This window comes from Thalassophryne amazonica, chromosome 9, assembly GCF_902500255.1.
Source record: "Thalassophryne amazonica chromosome 9, fThaAma1.1, whole genome shotgun sequence".
Classification (NCBI taxonomy): Eukaryota; Metazoa; Chordata; class Actinopteri; order Batrachoidiformes; family Batrachoididae; genus Thalassophryne; species Thalassophryne amazonica.
The window spans coordinates 96,582,337-96,603,900 of NC_047111.1; the positions used below are offsets into that span (position 1 = coordinate 96,582,337).

The following is a 21,564-nucleotide window of genomic DNA, read 5'->3' on the forward strand; positions in this document are numbered from 1 at the left end:
GACATAAATGCCAGGGGATGGGACCAAGGGCACAGGAATACGCATACATAAACAGTCTTGCTGGATTTGTGGTGAGGGCAAATCAAAATGCAGCTTTTCTTTTAATCAAGCCATAAAACTAGTGGCCAATTTACACACTAGAAACCCATGAGGCAGTTAACTACCAGATTAAGTCGCTATCAAGCAGGATTCTGGTTCTCAAGCAGCAAGATTAAAGATTAATAATGAACTCTTTTATTACTCATTCCACTGCTTTTCACAAATGTTATCCACATTCTCTGGTTAGTAGTTATTTGGAAAACAAGATTTGACAGTTACACTTGGATGAATTATGGTCATAACAGCTTTCCTCTTGTAATTAGCAAAATTCACATTTTATCTTTTTTTCATTGCCTTTTGTAAGGTTTGAAGTTGTGTAACTAAAATTGTGAAATATGCTTTGAATTTCAGTGCAGTCCACATGGAGGAATCATCTGCTGTGATGCAAGGAGCCCAGGGGATGCTGGTCCAGAACTGGCCCACTGTATCCAGCGCTGCAGGTGAGTGGAAAATTATTATAGTGAAAACCTAATTTGAGTGACACCATTAGACAAATTATGTATGAAAAGTAAAAGCTGTTTAATTCCAGTTTCTTGGAATTTCTGTCTGATGTGATCTGCAACTGCTATTTATGATACAATTATAATTTTTATTTATAAATTATTTTCAAGTCAGTTATGACAAAGTCTTGTACAATTTCAACAAAATTGACTTTGATGCACGAAACGTGGCAAACATATGTGCCAAGTTGCTCAGGCAACATCAGACTTACCAAAAGTCAGTCATTTAAGTGAAGGTTCTTTACGACGGAGTTTTAGGGCCACATTGTATTTCTTTTTTTTTTTTTGGACTTCGAGAAAAAAGTCGTAATATTACGAGAAAAAAGTCGTAATATTCTGAGAACAAAAAGTCGTAATATTATGAGAATAAAGTCGAAATATTATATTATGACTTTATTCTCGTAAAATTATGAATTTATTCTCGTAATATTATGACTTTATTCTCGTAAAATTACAACTTTATTCTTGTAATATTACGACTGTATTCTCATAATATTATGACTTTTTCTTGTAAAATTATGACTTTATTCTTGAAGTCTTAAAACTACGACTTTATTCTCATAATATTACGACTTTATTCTCGTAATATTATGACTTTATTCTCGAAGTCTAAAAAAAAAAATTCTCTTTGGCCATAAAACGGCGTCTTAGTCCTTGGGGGCCACAAGTCAATTTTTTTTCAGTGTGATTTTGCACCACACTTGGCGCACGCATGAAGGTGGGTTCCAGAATTGTTCAGGAAGGTCAAATTTGCCAAAGGTCAATCATTGGAGTCAAAGTCATTTGTACACATCTGTTTTTTGAACTGCTCATCTTCGTTGCTGTATCAAGTAACAGCAAAGGTCAAAGTCAAGGAATTTGATTTTCAAACCAATCTTGACCAAATGTGACACACACTTCAGGAGATTCCAGAACTGCCCTGGCATGGTCAGCCAGAGGTCAGTCATTTGTAATTCATTATTATCAAGTTGTCCTAAATTTTCCCTGAAAAGCCTTCAGTTAATTCAAAATGCTGCAGCTAGAGTGCTAACAGGGACTAGAAGGAGAGAGCATATCTTACCCATATTGGCCTCTCTTCATTGGCTTCCTGTTAATTCTAGAATAGAATTTAAAATTCTTCTTCTTACTTATAAGGTTTTGAATAATCAGGTCCCATCTTATCTTAGGGACCTCATAGTACCATATCACCCCAATAGAGCGCTTCGCTCTCAGACTGCAGGCTTACTTGTAGTTCCTAGGGTTTGTAGAGTAGAATGGGAGGCAGAGCCTTCAGCTTTCAGGCTCCTCTCCTGTGGAACCAGCTCCCAATTCAGATCAGGGAGACAGACACCCTCTCTACTTTTAAGATTAGGCTTAAAACTTTCCTTTTTGCTAAAGCTTATAGTTAGGGCTGGATCAGGTGACCCTGAGCCATCCCTTAGTTATGCTGCTATAGACTTAGACTGCTGGGGGGTTCCCATGATGCACTGTTTCTTTCTCTTTTTGCTCTGTATGCACCACTTCTGCATTTAATCATTAGTGATTGATCTCTGCTCCCCTCCACAGCATGTCTTTTTCCTGGTTCTCTCCCTCAGCCCCAACCAGTCCCAGCAGAAGACTGCCCCTCCCTGAGCCTGGTTCTGCTGGAGGTTTCTTCCTGTTAAAAGGGAGTTTTTCCTTCCCACTGTTGCCAAGTGCTTGCTCACAGGGGGTCGTTTTGACCGTTGGGGTTTTTCCGTAATTATTGTATGGCCTTGCCTTACAATATAAGGCGCCTTGGGGCAACTGTTTGTTGTGATTTGGCGCTATATAAATAAAATTGATTGAAATTGATTGATTGATTTGGATGAAGATCAAGGTTGTTGGGGTTAAATGTCCAATTGCTATGGCCATAACTGTCTTTATACTCACAGGTCTTTAATTCTCATGTTAATGCGCCTGACTGAGATGTCAAAAACTCAGGGACCTTTAGGCATAACCAAAGATAAATAGTTATGCCTTCCTCTAATAGATCTCAGCAGCATGCAGAGATTTCAAAGAAATATAGTGGCCTTCAGCAGGTGAGAACTTTGAAATTATGTGGCAACACTTTTAAGCGTAAATAGAATTGGCCTTACAGATGACCTATGCTTTATTATTCATATCTAGATTTGCTTCGAGCAAACTGGTGAGTAGTATTTAGATGTCTTTTTAAAAGAAGAGAACGAGGAGTGCGGCTGCTGCTGCTCAGCTGGAAATCGTTTGCAGTTCAAATTATGAGACTGTTTTGTTTGAAACAGTGTGAGCTGTTTGCTCCATCTTTCAGCCACATTTCCTTCCATTGATTTTCTGTCTTCGAGCAGGAATTAGAACATAGGTATGGCACTTCAGGGTGAAGCGGAGCATCATAGTCAATTAGTCAACGAGTCAGTGAAATATCCTATTTACTGTCAGCGTGCATGTGGAGGTGAAGACTGTTCTCTGCAGAAATTCCAGCCGGGGAATTGCAGAAGGTTTACCAGTGATTCTCTGCCAGGTTGCAGCAGAAACAACGTTGTGTTGTTGTCATGTGGACGCACAGCCGTGTCTCCGATTGTGTAAAGACTGTGAAGTGCTGTGTTTAAGCAGAGTGCGGCTGCAGACTTACCAGCGGTGCCTTGTTGCATTAGGAACTATAATGTGTGAGGAGTGGCTCAGTGCAGATTGGCGCTCCCTAACGATGCGTCGGGAAGGGGCGCCGTTTTGCGACGCATTTTCGCATCTGCAGTGAATTGTTATTACAGCGAGCTCGTCTCATTCATGTGAATGCGGCACCATGAAATTTATGTTTTTGTAGGTGACCTTTGATGCGGACGGGTTGACAACCATGTAAAACCAGAGGGAGCGAGGAGCTGTTATAGGTCCTGTAATGTATAAATAAATAAAAATAAATAATGGGGGGGATCCTGTAGCCCTGACAGCAATTATTGTGAGGAAGAGCACAGCAGCAATGGGGGGGGGGGGGGGGGGGGGGGGGGGGGGGGGCTTAAGAGGATTGGCAGGTTTCTGCAGTAGTGTTGTTGCTAGGTAACACCATGTGACCTGCTGCTAAGCAACACTGTCTAACTGAGAGATTGCTGCAGCAGCCGCACCCTCCATCAGCAGGGAGTGGGCGAAGGCAGTTTCCATGGCAACCAGTCATATCTCTCTGAATGGAAGACATAGAGATGGGAAAAAACGGTAGAAGGAGTAGGGAGTGGGGATAAAAAAAGAAGAGGAGTTGGCAAGGACAGGTATTAGGATGATCTGAGGAGATATAATGTAGCGCGTTGGATACGTGCCTTGTCTGTGCAGTTAAAGTGTGCATGTGACCACAGCAGAGATTTCTTCTGAGCTGGAGCTGACACTTTAAATGTGGGACATCAGGTTAAATAAAATGAGGTCTCTCAGATAGCTATAGCAGGCGTCCTGGCAAACATCTCTCAAGGAGATTGACTGACCTGCATAATCTCACATGTTTGCAGACAAATATGGTTGTTCAAAATAGTCATTCATGTTGGAGGTACAGAGGTTCTGAGAAGCTCGTCAAACATCATGCACACTCCTCTAAGCTCCATGCACACACAGGAATATCTCTGATTAATACCTGCACCAGGATTCTAATTAACAGTGTCAGAGGCTTGGATTCATCACACTCTGTGCACAAAGTATGTCCTCGGATGCAGACAGTTTTCATTTGATTGGACTTCACACACCCACTTTACATTTCAGGATGTTCATGAAGCTTTGTTACTGAACTGCAAATAAATCACATATAGATAAGAAGCAAAAAAACAAAAAAAACAAATGCATATATATATTATATATATATATATATATATATATATATATATATATATATATATATATATATATATATATATATATATAGACAACCCCAATTCCAGTGAAGTTGGCACTTTGTGTAAAATGTAAATAACAACAGAATACAATGATTTGCAAATCCTCTTCAACCTATATTCAATTGAATACACCACAAGACAAGATATTTAATGTTCAAACTGATAAACTTTATTGTTTTTGTGCAAATATTTGCTCATTTTGAAATGGATGCCTGCAACACGTTTCAAAAAAGCTGGGACAGTGGTATGTTTACCACTGTGTTACATCATCTTTCCTTCTAACAACACTTAATAAGCATTTGGGAACTGAGGACACTAATTGTTGAAGCTTTGTAGGTGGAATTCTTTCCCATTCTTGCTTGATGTACGATTTCAGTTGTTCAACAGTCCGGGGTCTCCGTTGTCGTATTTTGCACTTCATAATGCGCCACATATTTTCAATGGGTGACAGGTCTGGCAGGCCATTCTAGTACCTGCTCTTTTACTACAAAGCCACGCTGTTGTAACATGTGCAGAATGAGGCCTGGCATTGTCTTGCTGAAATAAGCAGGATGTCCCTGAAAAGACGTTGTTTGGATGGCAGCATGTGTTGCTCCAAAACCTGGATGTACCTTTCAGCATTGATGGTGCCATCACAGATGTGTAAGTTGCCCATGCCATGGGCACTAACACTTTTTCCACTTTTTTTCTGGAGGACGCAACGTCCATGATTTCCAACATTTCAAATGAGCTCAGGCCCAGAGAAGGTGGTGGCATTTTTGGATGTTGTTGATGTATGGCTTTCGCTTTCCATGGTAGAGTTTTAACTTGCAGTTGTAGATGTAGCGACGAACTGTGTTAACTGACAATGGTTTTCTGAAGTGTTCCTGTGCCCACGCGATTAAATCCTTTACACAATGATGTTGGTTTTTAATGCTGTGCCGCCATAGGGATCAAAGGTCACGGGCATTCAGCATTGATTTTCGGCCTTGCCGCTTACGTGTAGAAAGTTCTCCAGATTCTCTGAATCTTCTGATTATATTATGGACTGTAGATGATGGAATCCCTAAATTCCTTGCAATTAAACATTGAGAAACATTGTTCTTAAACTTTTGGACTATTTTTCATCATTCATTTTGGGGATGTTCCTTTTGTACCCAATCATGACACTCACCTGTTTCCTGTTAACCTGTTCACCTGTGGAATGTTCCAAACAGGTGTTCCTTTCCCAGTCTTTTGTTGCCCAACTTTTTTGAAATGTGAATGTGAAACAAAAAGTCTGTCAGTTTGAACATTAAATATCTTGTCTGTGTGGTGTATTCAATTGAATATAGGTTGAAGGGGATTTGCAAGTCAATATATTCTGTTTTTATTTACATTTTACACAACTTCCCAACTTCACTGGTATTCACAGCCTTTGCTATGTAGCTCAAAATTGAGCTCAGGTGCTCCTGTTTCCACTGATCATCCTTGAGATATTTCTACAGCTTCATTGGAGTCCACCTGGGGTAAATGCAGCTGAGTGGACATGATTTAGTAAGGCACACACTTATCTATATACATGGTGACCAAAAAAAAAAAAAAAACAGAACCCATGAAATTGTAAAAAAAAAAATCCTACAGAGGTCTTCTAAATTTTATGAAATTTGCTAGACTTAAACTTCAGTCTGTGTACGATCATTCCCCAAAGTATCAGTTATCTTGGTTGCTTTGCATAAAAGTCATGTTCTTTCAAAATTATGCTCCACATGATATGATTTATTTGCAAAATAGGTCTCCAGACAAAATGTCCTTTCCTTGGTTGACCAGAAGAGAAGGGAATACAGTTGGGGAAAACAATTGGAACAATAGTCCAATTGTTTGAAAGCCTTTGTGGCAAGATGCATTACCATCCCCAAAAAAGAGTTGAGATGCAGTGCCTTGCCACTGCAAGCCAAGTGTTGCACTTCACAGCATTATAAAGTAACATAATTAACTCCACAGTACTGATGTATTTGTTAATCATAGGAGAACAAAGTCTGTGCAGAATATTACATTTCATGTCTTTCTTGAGATATGCTCATTAATGTATTTTAAAAGAAAACCTCTGATTTGACTTTAGATCTATGACTTTGACATGGTCTGTTTTGAGAAAATGGTCCAGAGAGTTTATTCACTAAGACTGACTGAAAATGCCCACTGCCATCAAAGATATCACTGTGGACAGGCAGACCAACAAGGAAACAGACAAACACATACATATCCATTACAATATCCTCTTTCTGCCTTGCAGAACAGCTAAAAATGATTTCATCATCAAACCCACTTTTCCCTATCTATGGAAAGGGAAAAGTTTAAAATTATGAGAGCTGGTATTACATGCATAAAAGACAAGCATGGAACAACCATTAAACAAAATAACATGAAACACAGAAACAATTAATTAATTAAAAAAAAAAACATTACTTTGCTGCTACACACCTTCACCTCAGGGAGCTTTGGTGGCCTCTGTCCACTGTGCATTATGTCAGTATGGCATCAGTCCATTGACAAGCCAGAAATCCTTTCACTTCCATCTGCTTCCTTCATTCCACAGTGCTTTGCAGCTCAAACTATGTTGTTTAAAAGGAAGGACAGGTGCCACTCTGATTGTTTGATATACACGGTCTACATAACATCCATCTGTAATGAACATGGTAAACCCAATACTTTTTTTGCACAGCACTGGGCTTTGTAGGAGTATTTTCTACCAATTAAATACCATAAAGTTATTGGATACACCCTAAATGGATTTGCTAAATGGCCTGACACATTGTAGTCAGACATATAAAAATCAAATTTCTATTTGGAAGTTTACCTCAAAGAATAGAGAATGAACTCAAATATCTGTTGCCAGAGCCCTGAAAGGGTCTCTCTTTTTTTCTCATTTTACTTCTTTTGACGTGCACACACACCTTTTCATGCAAAAATCAGCAGATCTTTAATCACTTTTCACCACTGGATTCCTGAAATAAACTTTTGTCACAGAGTATCCACCGCACACTAAAACACTATTTTGTGGAGATTTTGCTGTAATCGTAGCACCACATAACAGAACATTGTATGACATGGAAGATGGAGATGAAAACAAAAGCACTTTATCAACTTGTTTCCTGCAGGATTTTGTGAGAATGAGATGAATGGACCTCAGACCTTCAAGCATCAATCTGGTGCACTTTGAGAACAAACTTGAGAAGCTACAATTATAAAGATGTTTGTGTTCTTTCAAATAATTTTATATCTATGTTGCAATGTTATCTTACACTAACTGGTTGTATTGATATAAATAATGATGACATAGCCAAAAGTTAAACCTATAATCCACAGTACATGAGGTGGACTTTGGTCAAAACACAAAATCTACTAGCACACATTTGAGCCAGTCAAGAAATTAAGTACAGTTGTTGAACTGATTTACTTTTATGTTTTTTAGGAAAACAAATGATGATGAAAGCACTGTATAAGTTTGAAGAATAAAAACTGAAGCTTTTGTCCAAAATCTGTGGTTGAAAGGGATGTTGTATAAATCTGAGACGTTTGTATCTTACTTGAGTATGTCTATTTTCTACAATTTTATACTCCCAACCGCTACATCTCAGAGACAGATTACTCAGCTTACTTTGCAGATTCAGATTAACAGTACATAATATAATCAATAAATGTATTATTATTATTAGATTAGATTAAACATTGATTTTGATATTGATCCCTAGGGAAGACTCCCTCAGGGAAATTGAGGTTCTAGCAGTGCTGTTTGGCAGCACACAGGGTAAGAAGCACACAGAGCATCAAAAGTGAACGTTTACAAAAAAAAAAAAAAAGACATTTATGTTAATAATGCTTCATTGGTCCACAAGGGAAGATTCACACGCTCCCCAGCTGTATCTAAAGTAATTTATAAATAGATTAAAAGTTGTTACACATTTACCAACTGCTGCATTAAAGTGTTAAACACATTATTACATTGGGAATTATAATACAGTAATATAATACACAGTACATTCTACGAGAGTATTTTTACTTTTATTACCTTTTATTACCTTTGTGTGTTTTGCTTTGTAGGATTTCTTCAAAACTACTTCACGGATTCTCACCAGACGTGCACCACAGATAGATATTAGGGCATGGAAGACTCCACTGAATTTTGGAGGTGATCCAGATTGGCGTACATCAGAAATCTCTGATTGCTCTTGTTATTGCTTGTGGTCACCAGGTTTTACACCAGATGCGCTTCTTGATACAACTCCACATTACACGGATAATGTAGTACATGAGCAGTCTAGAACTGGAAACTTGTTTTGTTTGGTTGTGAAAACATGTGCAGGACCAAAAAAGTTTACGCTGTCACAATCAGTGTCAGTGTTGTGACAATGTAGATGCACCCTTGTGCCAAAGTTGTAGTAAAATCCAGTTGTTAGTTGTTAGGTACTTTCGTTTGTATTTTTACCCTGCAGGCTGGCAAAGGAGGGTATTATTTTCACTGGTGTGTGTGTCTATGTGGACAAGATAACTCAAAGTCAGCTGGACAAATTTACTTCAAACTTGGTGGGAATAGTACTTTGACAGATATCTTGAGATGATTAGATTTTGTAGTAGATTGGTCAGCGGTCAAAAAACATGGCCCGAAAACCACCTTTTTTGTATATCTCAACAACCAAGAAGCTGAGATGGATGATCTAAAGCATATATTGATCAGCAAACTATTTATGATTGATTGGTGTGAATGATGTCATAATTTAGTCACACAGAAGCCATGATGAAGTCATACATAGTCAAAAACACAATTGCACACCTGTGCATATTTACTTGCTCATTTATATCATGGCACATAGAGCATGCTACAACAGAGTATTTATGCAGTGTGATATTAATGAAATGTTTCCAGTACATGAGCTCATACAATGAGAATGTGGTAGAGCTGGAGGGAGTTTTCTGACTGACAGTTTGCTGAAGCACATTTGTAGTGATCTTTTGTGTTAATATGAGACTTTGGCTCATTATGATATCGTGGTGGGATAAATTAGGCTATGGTGGGCAGCCACAGTCTCTGTAGTTTATGTGAAACACTCGCTCACATTGTTACTGTAACTCATTGATTGGTTATCTTTGCAGTTCAAATTGCTATTTCTCTCTTTGATTACAAATGATTTATTTAAAATCTTGGGCCTCCATATGTTAACTTGGTCGTGTAGTTTAAAATGAATACTTCTCTCTTTTAGTATGCAGAGCACAAATTATTTATGTGTCTGTCTTCTTTCATTCAGTGCTCTGCTTTGGTCGCTAAATGTCACAGTATTTGACATTTCCTGTTGGTAACATCATGGTTTGGCAGCGTCAGTTGAAAGCTGACAGTGGAAACAACTGTCAGCGTCCACATCTGCTGCCATTATTCTCCACATGTGATTTGCTCTTGCGCTTGAACTCATCATCAGAGCTCAATGGGATAAAGTGTGTACAGACAGTGCGTATATTCAGAATAGCACACATCCCAAAGGGACAGCGGTTGAAACCATTTCAGAACTCCAGCAATGTCATAAATAGCCTACAAGAAAAAAAATCAAACAGAATCTTTTTGCAAACGCCTGTGTTTGATCTAAATAAAATGCAGAGTGAAAGTAGGTCAGTGCAAAGGGAACTGGTGTGGGCCTGAGAGCAATGTGTCTGCAAAATTCACCCATTGCTTTTTTTTTTTTTTTTTTTAGTCCCGTACTTCCTGCCTCCCCTCCCCTCTGTCCTCATCTCCCCTAATGTCCTCTTTCCTTTTGTTGTTGTTGTTACTTCTCTAAACTTCTTGAGTGTAATAACTAATCATGTCTTTTATTTTTCCTTGTCTGTATAATAATCGTTACAAATATATTTTTTTCATTTGTGGTGTTTTTCATTCATTTCTGTATCTGTCACATTTACATTCATGCACTAAAGGATCAATCCTTCAGTGCGCAAGAATGGGTGTCTCTGTCTCCTACAACTGTACTTCAAATCACAGTGTCCAAATCTAAGCAACATTTCCGTTTTATATTCAATTCTGGTTGACATTACGAGTACTTCCACAAAATTTATCTTTATGTTTTGCTTTTTCTGTCATTGTGTAATGTCCATTAATATGTCATATTCAGGCTAAATCCCATCTTGTGAGATATACTGCAAAGGTGCACTCCATCAGTGGTTTCAGTGTGCGGCTGTGTGTGTTTTCTGAGATTTATCCATGGGAGAAGCATCCCAAAGATTCCTGAAGAGAGCCAATCAGAAATAGTGCAGTAGATGAGAGAATATTTACAGAGCAATCCTTCAAATGGTGATGCAAGCACCAAATTTAGCACAAATACTCCTTAGATGTTACTTTTTTGAAAAAGCAGTGTCCACTTGAATTTTCAATAGGTGGCCAGGTAGGGGTCAATTGAAGAATTACACAGGGGTCAAAATGTAAAAATGCTCCAGTCATATTGAAAAATATTCCATATTATTTGTCTGATCATAAAGATTTCAAAAAGGTATAATTTGGACTATCTGTAACTGAATTCCATGGAGTTATGAAGTAAAAAAAAAACAAAAAACAAATACAAAAATTGAAGGTCAAAAGGTCAATTGAAGTTTGTACAGGGGTCAAAAGTTAAAGCACCTGTCATGCATTGCAAGAATGTGCAGGAACCAGGCCTACACAGCAAATATGGTCATAATCCAGATGCAGTCGCAAGAAAAAGAGGCGTGGTCAGCTGTGTCAGAACGCATCCGGACTGCCTCGTGCACACCTGCATATTTCAGACAACAGTCAAATGACACAGACTGCTATCAGACACCACCAACATTGGAACTGTCACTCACTCACTCACTTACTCACCCACGCAGTCACATCTTGCTTGTCTTCACACTCTCAGCGCTAAACTGACCTCTCATCAGGAGGAGGGTGCACTGGCAGGAATGTGTGTTTCACATGACGGCGTGCGCGCATGTACATGCGAAGAAAAAGTGATCCAAACAACATGTGAGTGTGTGGCCAGATGGAATAGTCACTCAGTTGCGCGCGTGTGTTTGTAATTGGCTGAACGAGCCACTACGCGCGTGTGCCTCCATGCGTAGAACAGGTAATCAAAGCAGTGTGTGAGATTGTGGCCGAAATGTTCGCTTAGCTGAAAGTATGTGTATTCATAGCTTAACGGGGAAATTAGTGCAGAAAATCCACTATGGTGATAGTGCAGTTTATGTGCCAGGGAGGGAAATTCATCAAGTTGAGACTGTGGCCTGTTTCCGTAGACGTGTCCATAAAAATCATAGGGGGATATGATTTCCAAACTTAATGCCAAGTACTACACTGGATGACATTGAAATTGAGGATGGCCCGTTGGCTGTTCCAGCATTATTAAATATTTCCTGTCTGCTACCCCACAACCAGCGTGGAATGTCTCAAACCTAAACCTACTTTCAGGCATCTAATATATGCTACTCTGGAACCACCCCTAAATCCAAACAGTCCAACTGTCAACCCCACTGAGTTCCTTAGTCTGGGTCTTATTAATATAAGATCACTATCTTCAAAATCATTGTTGATTAATGATCTAATTATTGATCATCACTTAGATATGATGGGGTTGTGTGAAACCTGGCTTAAACCTACAGCTGTCCTCCCCTTAAATGAGGCCTGCCCACCGGCATACACATTTAGTCACATCCCTCATGATGTGAAGCAAGGCGGGGGTCAGAGAGAACATAGAGAAGGCCGACTTCCTATATGCTGCATTGTAATTGGCTGAGCGCTGACAGCCATTTTGAATGTGTGTAACTGGGTGTTGCTATAGACGCACAATGGCAGTCTTTGTGTCACTCTAGAGTCGTATTAGAGACAAAAGTTTCTGTTTATGTGCATTTTTCATGACCATGGATCATAACTATCATACCAGCAACCTATCACTTGCACCAAGTACACTAAAACAAACAAGGAAGTGGCATTCTACTCCTTTCCAAAGGGTATCGATAAGAAATGATTCGATCCGCCAACATCAGTAACCTTTTTTTCTTAACAATTCCCTTATCAGTCCTTCAGAGTGGCTGTTGTTTTTAGGGGTGTCAGGAAAATGATCATTTCTCTACATTGATTACAGACCCTGCAGCGGGTCTGTAATCAATTTTTCTGCAGCGCGGTTTTGCTTTGAACCTTGAACCAATCGAAGCAGTGATTCGCAGATCGAAGCAGTGCTTCATCTAATGCTTCATTGATTCATTGTTTTATTTCGCTTTATCTTAATTTCCCCCCACTAAAACCCTAAAGAGCATATGTCTGTGAGTAATATTTACCTTTTTTATGTTAAACCGACCTGTTATGGTCTTCTGAAGCAGTTGATAGATGTATTTTCTAACTTAAAAACAGGACCGATGTTACCGCGTTAGCATGTCTATAGCATTTTCAATGTTAAAGTTAGCATTAAATTGTTGCAGCTGTCAGCATGTTTGTGTGCATTTTTTTCTGTATAATAATGGCTCAGCGTTTGTTGTCGTAAAAGAGTCAAATGTATTACAAATTGTAATAATTTTAAATTTATTTTTTTATATATTAATAATAATAGCAACAACAAAAATAATCGTAATAATAACTATTAGTGCTACAATACAATTTTAGAGAAAGAGACGAAAAGAACCTGATTAAAAACACAACAGAAAATATAAAACTAAAAATCTAAAAGATGCCTAGGTTATAATATACTTTCAGTGCCTTATTTTCCACTCTATACACTCCACACTCACAACAGCTGTTTAAATAAATGTTTGTAATAGTACTTCCTTGTGTTCTAAAGTCAAATTCATTACATTGCATTACAGTAGCTTGTAGTACACTCAAGAGAAGTTTTGTTTACAAAACGTCACTCCACTCAGCAGCCAAGCTACCCCAGTTACACACAATCAAAATGGCGTCCAGATTACATCATTTTGTGGGAGTCGGCCCTCTCTATGTTCTCTCTGGCTGGGGTGTTGCTCTTATTTATAAATCTAGGTTTAGCTTATTAGCTGTTGGGGGTGACAAATATAACTCATTTGAACATCTGGTTCTCCGCTCTGCCCACGATACTCTGTATTGCCAAGGTCAGAAGAATAAAAATCAGCCGCATTACTTTGTCACTGTATATAGGCCCCCTGGCCCATACTCTGAATTCTTAGATGAATTTGGTGCATTCATCTCTAACTTGTCAACCAGTGCAGGTAACAGTCTGATTATTGGTGACTTAAATAAGCCTTCTGATCCCCTCTGCAAATCATTTATGGGAATTGTGGCTGCATTTGGATTTGAGTAATGCATTCAGGACTCGACACACATTAATGGAAATACGGTGGATTTGGTTCTCACACGTGGTATTGCTGTCACGAATATTGACATCATGCCTTTTACATAAGTGGTCTCTGATCACTCACTTCTTAGATTTACAGTTTTGCTGCCATGTTTAGTGGAACAACAACCTTATTTATCACGCATCAACTCCTCAACTACGACTGAATTCGAAGTTAGACTGCCTGATATCTTAGCTTCACGTTTGGAAAATGCCCAGCCAGTAGACAGTCTTGTGGATAGTTTAAACTCAGCGTTCAAAACTACATGTGACATGATTGCGCCACCTTTATTAACCCTCTTGTTCGACATGGTGGCAGCACTTATTCATGGACAACCACCTGTAAGTCGCTCTCCTTCCTTTTACAGCACAAGAATTCTAGGATTACTTTGAGAACAAAATAGAATACATTAGGTTAAACATATCTCACCATGCCTTAACCCAGCCACTACACCCTGCTATTGAGGTGGGTGCCATTACTGAGGCATTACCTAGATTTACAGAATTTGATAGTTTCTCACTAGGCATGCTGATGAAACTTGTAATGTCTACAAAAAGTACAACCTCCTTATTTGATCCTATACCAACAAAACTGTTTAAGGACCTGTGGCCCACTCTTGATCTGGCTACTGGAAATTATTAATCTGTCATTTTTTCTGGATGTGTTCCTAAATGTTTCAAATCTGCAGTGATTAAACCATCAAATCAATCACTTTGCTCTAAAATTCTGGAAAAGGTGGTTTCACTGCAGCTTGTGGACCACCTTACTGACAATAATCTCTTTGAGCCACTGCAGGCTGCTTTTAGAAAATATCATTCCACATAACCGGCTCTCACTAAAGTAGTGAATGATCTTCTGCTTGCAGTGGATTCGGACACCACTACGGTTGTGGTGCTGTTAGATCTTAGTGCTGCATTTGATACTGTGGATCATCATATTCTACTCGATAGGCTGGAGAATCATTTTGGGATTACTGGGAGTGCCCTTGCATGGTTGACATCATATCTGACCAGTCATTCTCACTGTGTTTTGTACAATAACACTACCTCTAACCTTAAGGCCCGGTCCCACTGGGGAGGGGATTAATTGCACATGAATTGAGTATACAAATGTTCGGCATTCGTTGTCGTCCGCAGCAAAAGTGGCCAAAAATGACAGATGGACTTAGAAAAGTTGATTGGAGTAAGCAAGCAGTGAGTGGTGACGTCAGTGGATCGCATCAGATTAGATTAGAGCCATTTTCAATGGTGAATTTGCAGAAAACATGATTAATCTGCCACAAAATAATTATTTTATATACACAGCGTCCAGCGCAGGGTGCGTGGCAGCTGGTGGAACAAAGAACGGCGCCCAGCTGTGAATACAGTGGGTGGGATCATCAGGACACAGGTCGTGCTGCTGTGTGAAGCAAAACATGCTCGGGTCAGTGCGCATTTATGTTATTGGATGGCGTTTTTGGGGATCCATAGCTACATCTGTCTGTTTCAACAGCTGGACTGGCACTGACTGGCAGGTATGTCGATGTCTGCCATGGTACTTTGGGTTTACATGGAGTGGTTGTTGTGCATTTGCAAATTGTCTGCAAATCAGATGCAAAGCTGAAGTAATACAACAGCTTTATTCGTGGCCACTCTGTATGCAGTCCCTACATGTTATTTTAGTTTGTGATGTGGACGTGATAGGCACGCAATATATCCGTTTTACACACTGTCCCAGTGTGCTGCCAAGCCGCAAATCCCTGTCAGTTGCGGATATCAGCAGATAACGGCGGATATACAGAACATAGATTGAGTATGTATTGAGTGTGTAAGGCGGATGTCATCCGCAGCCAAAATTTTGTGCAGCTCAAAAATCCTGGCAATGGAAAAACGTGTCTCTGCGGATAATTGTGGACGTGTGCGGTTGTCGGCCAACTCGTGCAAGCATGTTTCACGGATATTGCAGACGTTTAGCGAATATGAACCAATCCTGTGTGCAGTTCATACGCAAATCTTCCTAAACGCCAGTGGGACCGGGCCTTTATTGACATGAAATTTGGGGTTCCACAGGGGTCTGTCTTAGGCCCGCTGCTTTTCTCCCTTTATATAGCACACCTTGAGCACATATTGCGGCATTTTGGGATTGCTTTTCACTGCTATGCTGATGATACTTAGTTATTACATGCCGATAACTACTGGTAATCTCATCCACATAAAATCCTTAGAAGATTGCCTTGCATTAGTGAAAAACTGGATACTTTAAAACTCTGATAAGACTGAAATGATGGTTCTTGGTGCAGTGAGATATCGGCATCAATGTGTGTCATACATCGTGTGTCATACATCACACTGACAACGTGAGGAACCTTGGGGTAATTTTTGATCGTACGTTGTCCTTTGACCTCCACATTAGAGATATTATGAAGACTGCTTTCTTCCACCTGTGAAATATAGCGAAGATTCATCCTATCCTGTCTATGGCTGATGCTGAGACCCTGATTCCTGCATTTGTCTCTTCTTGATTGGACTACTGCAATGTTCTATTTTCTGGTTTACCGCAGTCCAGCATTAGGGGTCTCCAATTGATTCAAAATGCTGCAACCAGACTTTTGACATGAAGCACAAAGTTTACACTGTGGAGGCAAAATTTCAAATTTTGGACCACGTGGTCTCTGGCTGTCGTGGAAGGAAGAGTCAGGAGGTTGACTGTTTGTCAAAATTAACAGGTTTATTATACAAAGCGCTTTGGACACACCAATGAACAGCATACAGCAAGTGTCTGAGAGTGTGTGTGGTGTGTGTGTGTGTGTGTGTGTGTGTGTGTGTGTGTGTGTGTGTGTGTGTGTGTGTGTGTGTGTGTGTGTGTGTGTGTGTGTGTGTGTGTGTGTGTGTGTGTGTGTGTGTGTGTATCAGCACTTAGAGTGCACCCTTATGTACAGGTCAGGACAGTGTTCGTGCTCAAGTTCTCATGAGCTCATCTACCCAAAGTGATACTGGTAGCTATCTGAAAATGACTTCATCTGCAAACAGGGACCAGACAGGACTTTAGGACAGCTTCAAACTCTTTCATGTCCACTGTATGCAATGCACGCCTTCTCTTGCCGGACGATAAGGTCTGTCACGGTTTCACCAAGATTTTGTTTGCAGGCTTGGATCACTGCCATGTCCACTGTGGCTGGACATTTGGCCTTGATGTCATCACAAACTGCTTTGACATGCAGTTCGTACTCGCTGGCGTTTTCCCAGGTGATGGTTTCAGCTCTCAGTCTTTGTGCAGGTGGTGTTTCAACCACAGTTTGGATTTTCAGGTATTGTTGGACTGGAACAAGTGTCTTTAAAAGGCTGATCAGTTCTTCACCTGTCAGTCTCCAGGCATGACAGAAAGCATCCAGTTTTTCAGCAAACCTCTGTCCACCTTGGCTGAGTGGAGGGAGATAGTCTTTTGCAGCAGTCATCATCTCAGTCCACATATGGCAGTGGACGAGGACATTTTCACCATGGGCACCAGGAAACTCGATCATTGGCATGGCAATGACGTCTTGCTGTTTGATGCCCCAGGCTCTGGTGTAATGAGGTGAGCGGTGGACAGCTTTGACCTCAACGAGTGGTTGCGGTTGTCCTCCCATCGAGTCTGAAGGATCATCGTCATCCAGGAGGTCTGGTGCAGGAGGTGTTAAGGGCTCATCTTGTGGTGGAGCAGACGGACCTGGCTGGGCGGTGTCAAGCTGCTGGACTTGTGGCGGTTGGGATGGGTGATACACAGGACACCAGTCCTCCCCTCGCGGACTTGGACCCTTGACTTCGGGCACAGCCAGGCTCAGATAGAGGGTGTTGGGGGGGGGGGGGGGTGGTGGAGGAGGAGAAAAGAGATTATTAAGTGATAATGTTTGTCCCTTGGGTACTTATGTGTGTGTGTCTTTTTTTCCCCCTCCAGTTCCTTCTTTTCAACATTCCTTCTCCCTTCTTTCTGGTTTTATTTCTCAAATCACACTCATTTGACCACATGGCAAATGCGGTATAACATTTCTCTATGTCTGTCACATTCACTGTCCTCACTGTCATTTTTGACATAATCTTTGCCTTCTGTTTATCCATATTTTCTTTTAGTTTGTCCAATTGATTTCTGCTTAAGCTACCTCCTGCTGGGAACCCAAAATCTCAGACCCATATAATCATATATAACCTTATGTTTACTTTAGTTGTACATATACTCTGAATAATTTACTGTTAAATTTCACTATCTTTTATTTGGCTAAAAATTACTCGCACCACGGAAAGCACCTTTTGGAGTTGCACTCAAATCTCATTGCAATGCAAATGACAATAAAGGCAATTCTGATTCTGATTCTGAGACAATTGTCCCCATATTCTCCAGCATTCTTCGCACAATTGGAGAGCACGAGTCAACTTCATCAGGTTTTTCTTTCCCTGTTTTGTTCCTCATTTCATTCAGAAATAACACACTGCAGTGTGATAATTTTCTACAACTCAGAGTCACCTTTGACCCTTCTATACTTGGAGTCAGCTCTTTTTTTATGCTGACTCTTACCTAAGAAACTCAGACCACTTGTCTTTAAAGAGTTTCTTACCAGGGCCCACACTCAGTTAAAATAAAGTTTTATTTTAACTTGCAACGCCTGGTTGTCAAACAGTCAATTTTAACTTCCACAGTAATGACAGCCTCTCTCACCAGTGTGGTTGGTACAACAGCCACGGTTCGTGGAATGCTGCATTGACGATCGGGAACCCGGAGCCAGACCGTCCTCCGTCCGTTAATAGCGGGTACGAGGCAGATCTCTACCTACTAGATCTGTTTGGCCAGCCGTCCAGTCCAGTCTAGCATACTGGCATAGTATGTTACTATGCTTTTTACTCTTTTAAATTAATTTTATTAGGAAACAGAGTGGGCCACTGCCTCAGCTTTATCTAAATTCTGGGTCTTTGCTTCATGCTGACAAATTATACTGTATTTGTTGTCTTTCTGATGCCTGATTTGTTTTTTGTTTTTTTTCCTTTCTGTTTGAGGTGTGGCTCCATCCAGAGATGGGTGTGGTGTCTGTTTCTGTAACCCTCCTGTCCTGTGCACTGGCAACATTTCCTGTATATTCATTTTGTGAATTGTTTTGTAAATTGTGTTGTAGCATGGCCCAAGCAGAGGGTCACCCCTTTGAGTCTGGTCTGCTTGAGGTTTCTTCCTTAGAGGAAGTTTTCCTTACTACTGTCGCTGTGTGCTTGCTCTGGGGGTTGGTAATGTTACACCTTACTTGTGTGAAGCGCCTTGAGGCAAATTTGTTGTGATTTGGCGCTATATAATTGAAAATAAATTGAAATTAAATTGAAACAATGTTGATGTCCATGTGACATATGTTACCCCGTAACATGACAACTAAGCATGACACATGATGCAAACTATTGCTTTTTAAAACCCTATTAACTCAACCAATTATTTGCATTATTTTTTTCCAAAATGAGAGGAACTTTTACTTCTGACCCCTCTTCAAACTGAAATTGACCTTTGTCATAATTCTTTCTGTTTTTAACCCTATAACTCCATAACGTTCAGTCACAAATAGCCCATACTATACCTTTTTGGAATCTCTGTGATCAGGCAAATAATGTGGTATAGGTCTCAATATGATTGGAGCAGCTTTTAACTTTGACCCCTGTGTAATTCTTCAATTAACCCCTACCTGGCTGCCTATTGGAAATTCAAGTGGACACCCTGCCTTTTCAAAAGGGTGATGTCTAAGGTGTAGTTGTGCCAGTTATCCATTGCACTAAAGTTATCCTGAGAATCCAGTGCTAATCATGTAGACCAAAAAAAAATGTGTCCACTTTAAATCAAAAATGTTGTGCTTGTCTAAATCAGACAACATTATACAAATAGTGACTGTTTTGGAAGGCAGCATATTGGAATGTCACCCCAACGGATCATTGTTGCCGTTCGGCCGCGGGCAACAATGATCCCGAGGGGTGACAGCATTATGCTGCCCGATAAACCAGTCACCATTCCCAGACAGCAAATAGATCTGGGCCGGATGTAGTCCAACATCTGGTACCAATCCTGAAAACAGATCCAGTCCAGACAGTTTTTGCACCCTGGCCCAGATCTGGCACGGCTCCGCTTTACAGTTCTGGAACAGATCCGGACCAGATCTGAACTGGATCTGCAAAAGACCAACCGTTTACAGACCATATCTGGCACGGATTTGGGGCAGATGTGGACCGCATCACAGCACCGTGGCAGGAACAAGTTTTACAGGGGTAAGTTCCGTGGATCCGAGGAAACTGATTTGTATCTGTAACACACAGATCAGTGTCCCTGGACTTATAAAACTTGATTGTCGTAAAGAAACAAACCGCTTTGCAATAAGCATTTAAAAAAGCCTCAGTGATGATCATGATTACAGAGTACAGCGTTTACAACCGCTAATGGATAGTTTCTACCGAGTGCAGATAAAATTGCTTATCATTATGCCCCATGTTCCTGCGACGGTGCTGTGATGCGGACCACATCTGTCCCAGATCCGTGCCAGATATGGTCTGTAAACGGTTGGTGTTTTGCAGATCCAGTTCAGATCTGGTCTGGATCTGTTCCAGAACTGTAAAGCAGAGCCGTGCCAGATCTGGGCCAGGGTGCAAAAACTGTCTGGACCGGATCTGTTTTCAGGATTGGTACCAGATGTTGGACTACATCCGGCCTGGATCTGTTTGCTGTCTGGGTTTGTTTTATTATACATCTGTGTAGTTAATGAATTTATCTTTACAACTGTGTGAAAAATTTGCTGTCATTTCCCGTTCAAACTCAGGATTCCCCATAATTTCAGTACCCTTATCCTTAAGGTACCTGGATATCCCGTACCGTAGTGAGTTCATGGTACTGTGTTTCAGCCTCTGGCCAGACTTGGAGCGCACTGATGCATAGAACTGTCCCAGTTCATGGTCGAGTGTGGCAGTGGGAAGCTTCTCGAACTCGTCGGGTGAAACACCATGCAAATCTTTCCTGTCGTCCTTCGCTAAAAACTCCTTGAACAGTGCAAAACTTTTCTTGATACATTTCGCGGTACTCTCACTATCTTTCTTGGATAGAAGAGCGTTTATCCCATCAGTATCTACGGACGCAAACCTTCTGCTCTCCGCCATGATGTCATCTGCGACGCATCACCCCTGCGGATGCGCGAAACATTGTTTCCCCGTTATGACAAAATCGGTCCGCAATCACTCATAATGTTGCCCAAAATGGTGCAGAATCAGTTAATAATGTGGATATTGTTAACTTTTGGATGATTTATTGTGAAAAGTATTGCATCAGCCAATCAGAAGAAAGGATTTCAGTCAGATGTATAATGAAATAGAGTATAGGGGAAACCGGGGCACAGTGGATCAGCATAAACACATTAGGCATAAGTTTAGGTCATTCTATTGTTGATTTAATACAGCAAGTTATTGTTTATAAGGCTGTGTTATTTATGTCTCCCCACATGTAATTTGCAGGTGTTTAAATATATATACAAACTATAATCCAGCAAACCAGCAATGTAATGTGAGTGACTTATATAGTGATATAAGTCCTTTAGAAACTATTATAAATACAACTGTCATCATTTCTGTTCAAACATGAAAACAGTTGTTTATATACACAAATTATAGAACTAACTCATGAAAAAATAAATGTATAAGCTTCAACAAGTAATATTTGTCATCCACTTGATACTGAGGATGAGTAAATCGCTTTCTAGACTGATTCACTGTGCCCCGATTCACTGTGCCCTGATTCACTGTGCCCCGGGTGCACAGTCATGTTATCAAATAGCTGATAGTCTGGAGAAGACATAA

At 40.3% G+C, this 21,564-nt stretch overlaps 1 protein-coding gene and 1 long non-coding RNA gene across 2 annotated transcripts in view; one reads left to right on the forward strand and one right to left on the reverse strand.

Moving 5' to 3' along the window:
* The window catches only part of LOC117517679 (protocadherin alpha-C2-like), a 56,955-nt gene that overhangs the window by 26,807 nt on the left and 8,584 nt on the right, over positions 1–21,564 (forward strand). Inside the window, exon 3 of the mRNA XM_034178794.1 lies at positions 451–539. Coding sequence (XP_034034685.1) covers positions 451–539 — 89 coding nt within the window. The remainder of the gene's footprint in view (positions 1–450; positions 540–21,564) is intronic.
* LOC117517681 lies at positions 1,441–4,483 on the reverse strand. Its single transcript, XR_004562795.1, has 3 exons — positions 4,473–4,483; positions 4,014–4,015; positions 1,441–1,518 (listed from the first exon to the last, which is right to left on the reverse strand). It is a non-coding gene; the product is annotated as an uncharacterized LOC117517681 (long non-coding RNA).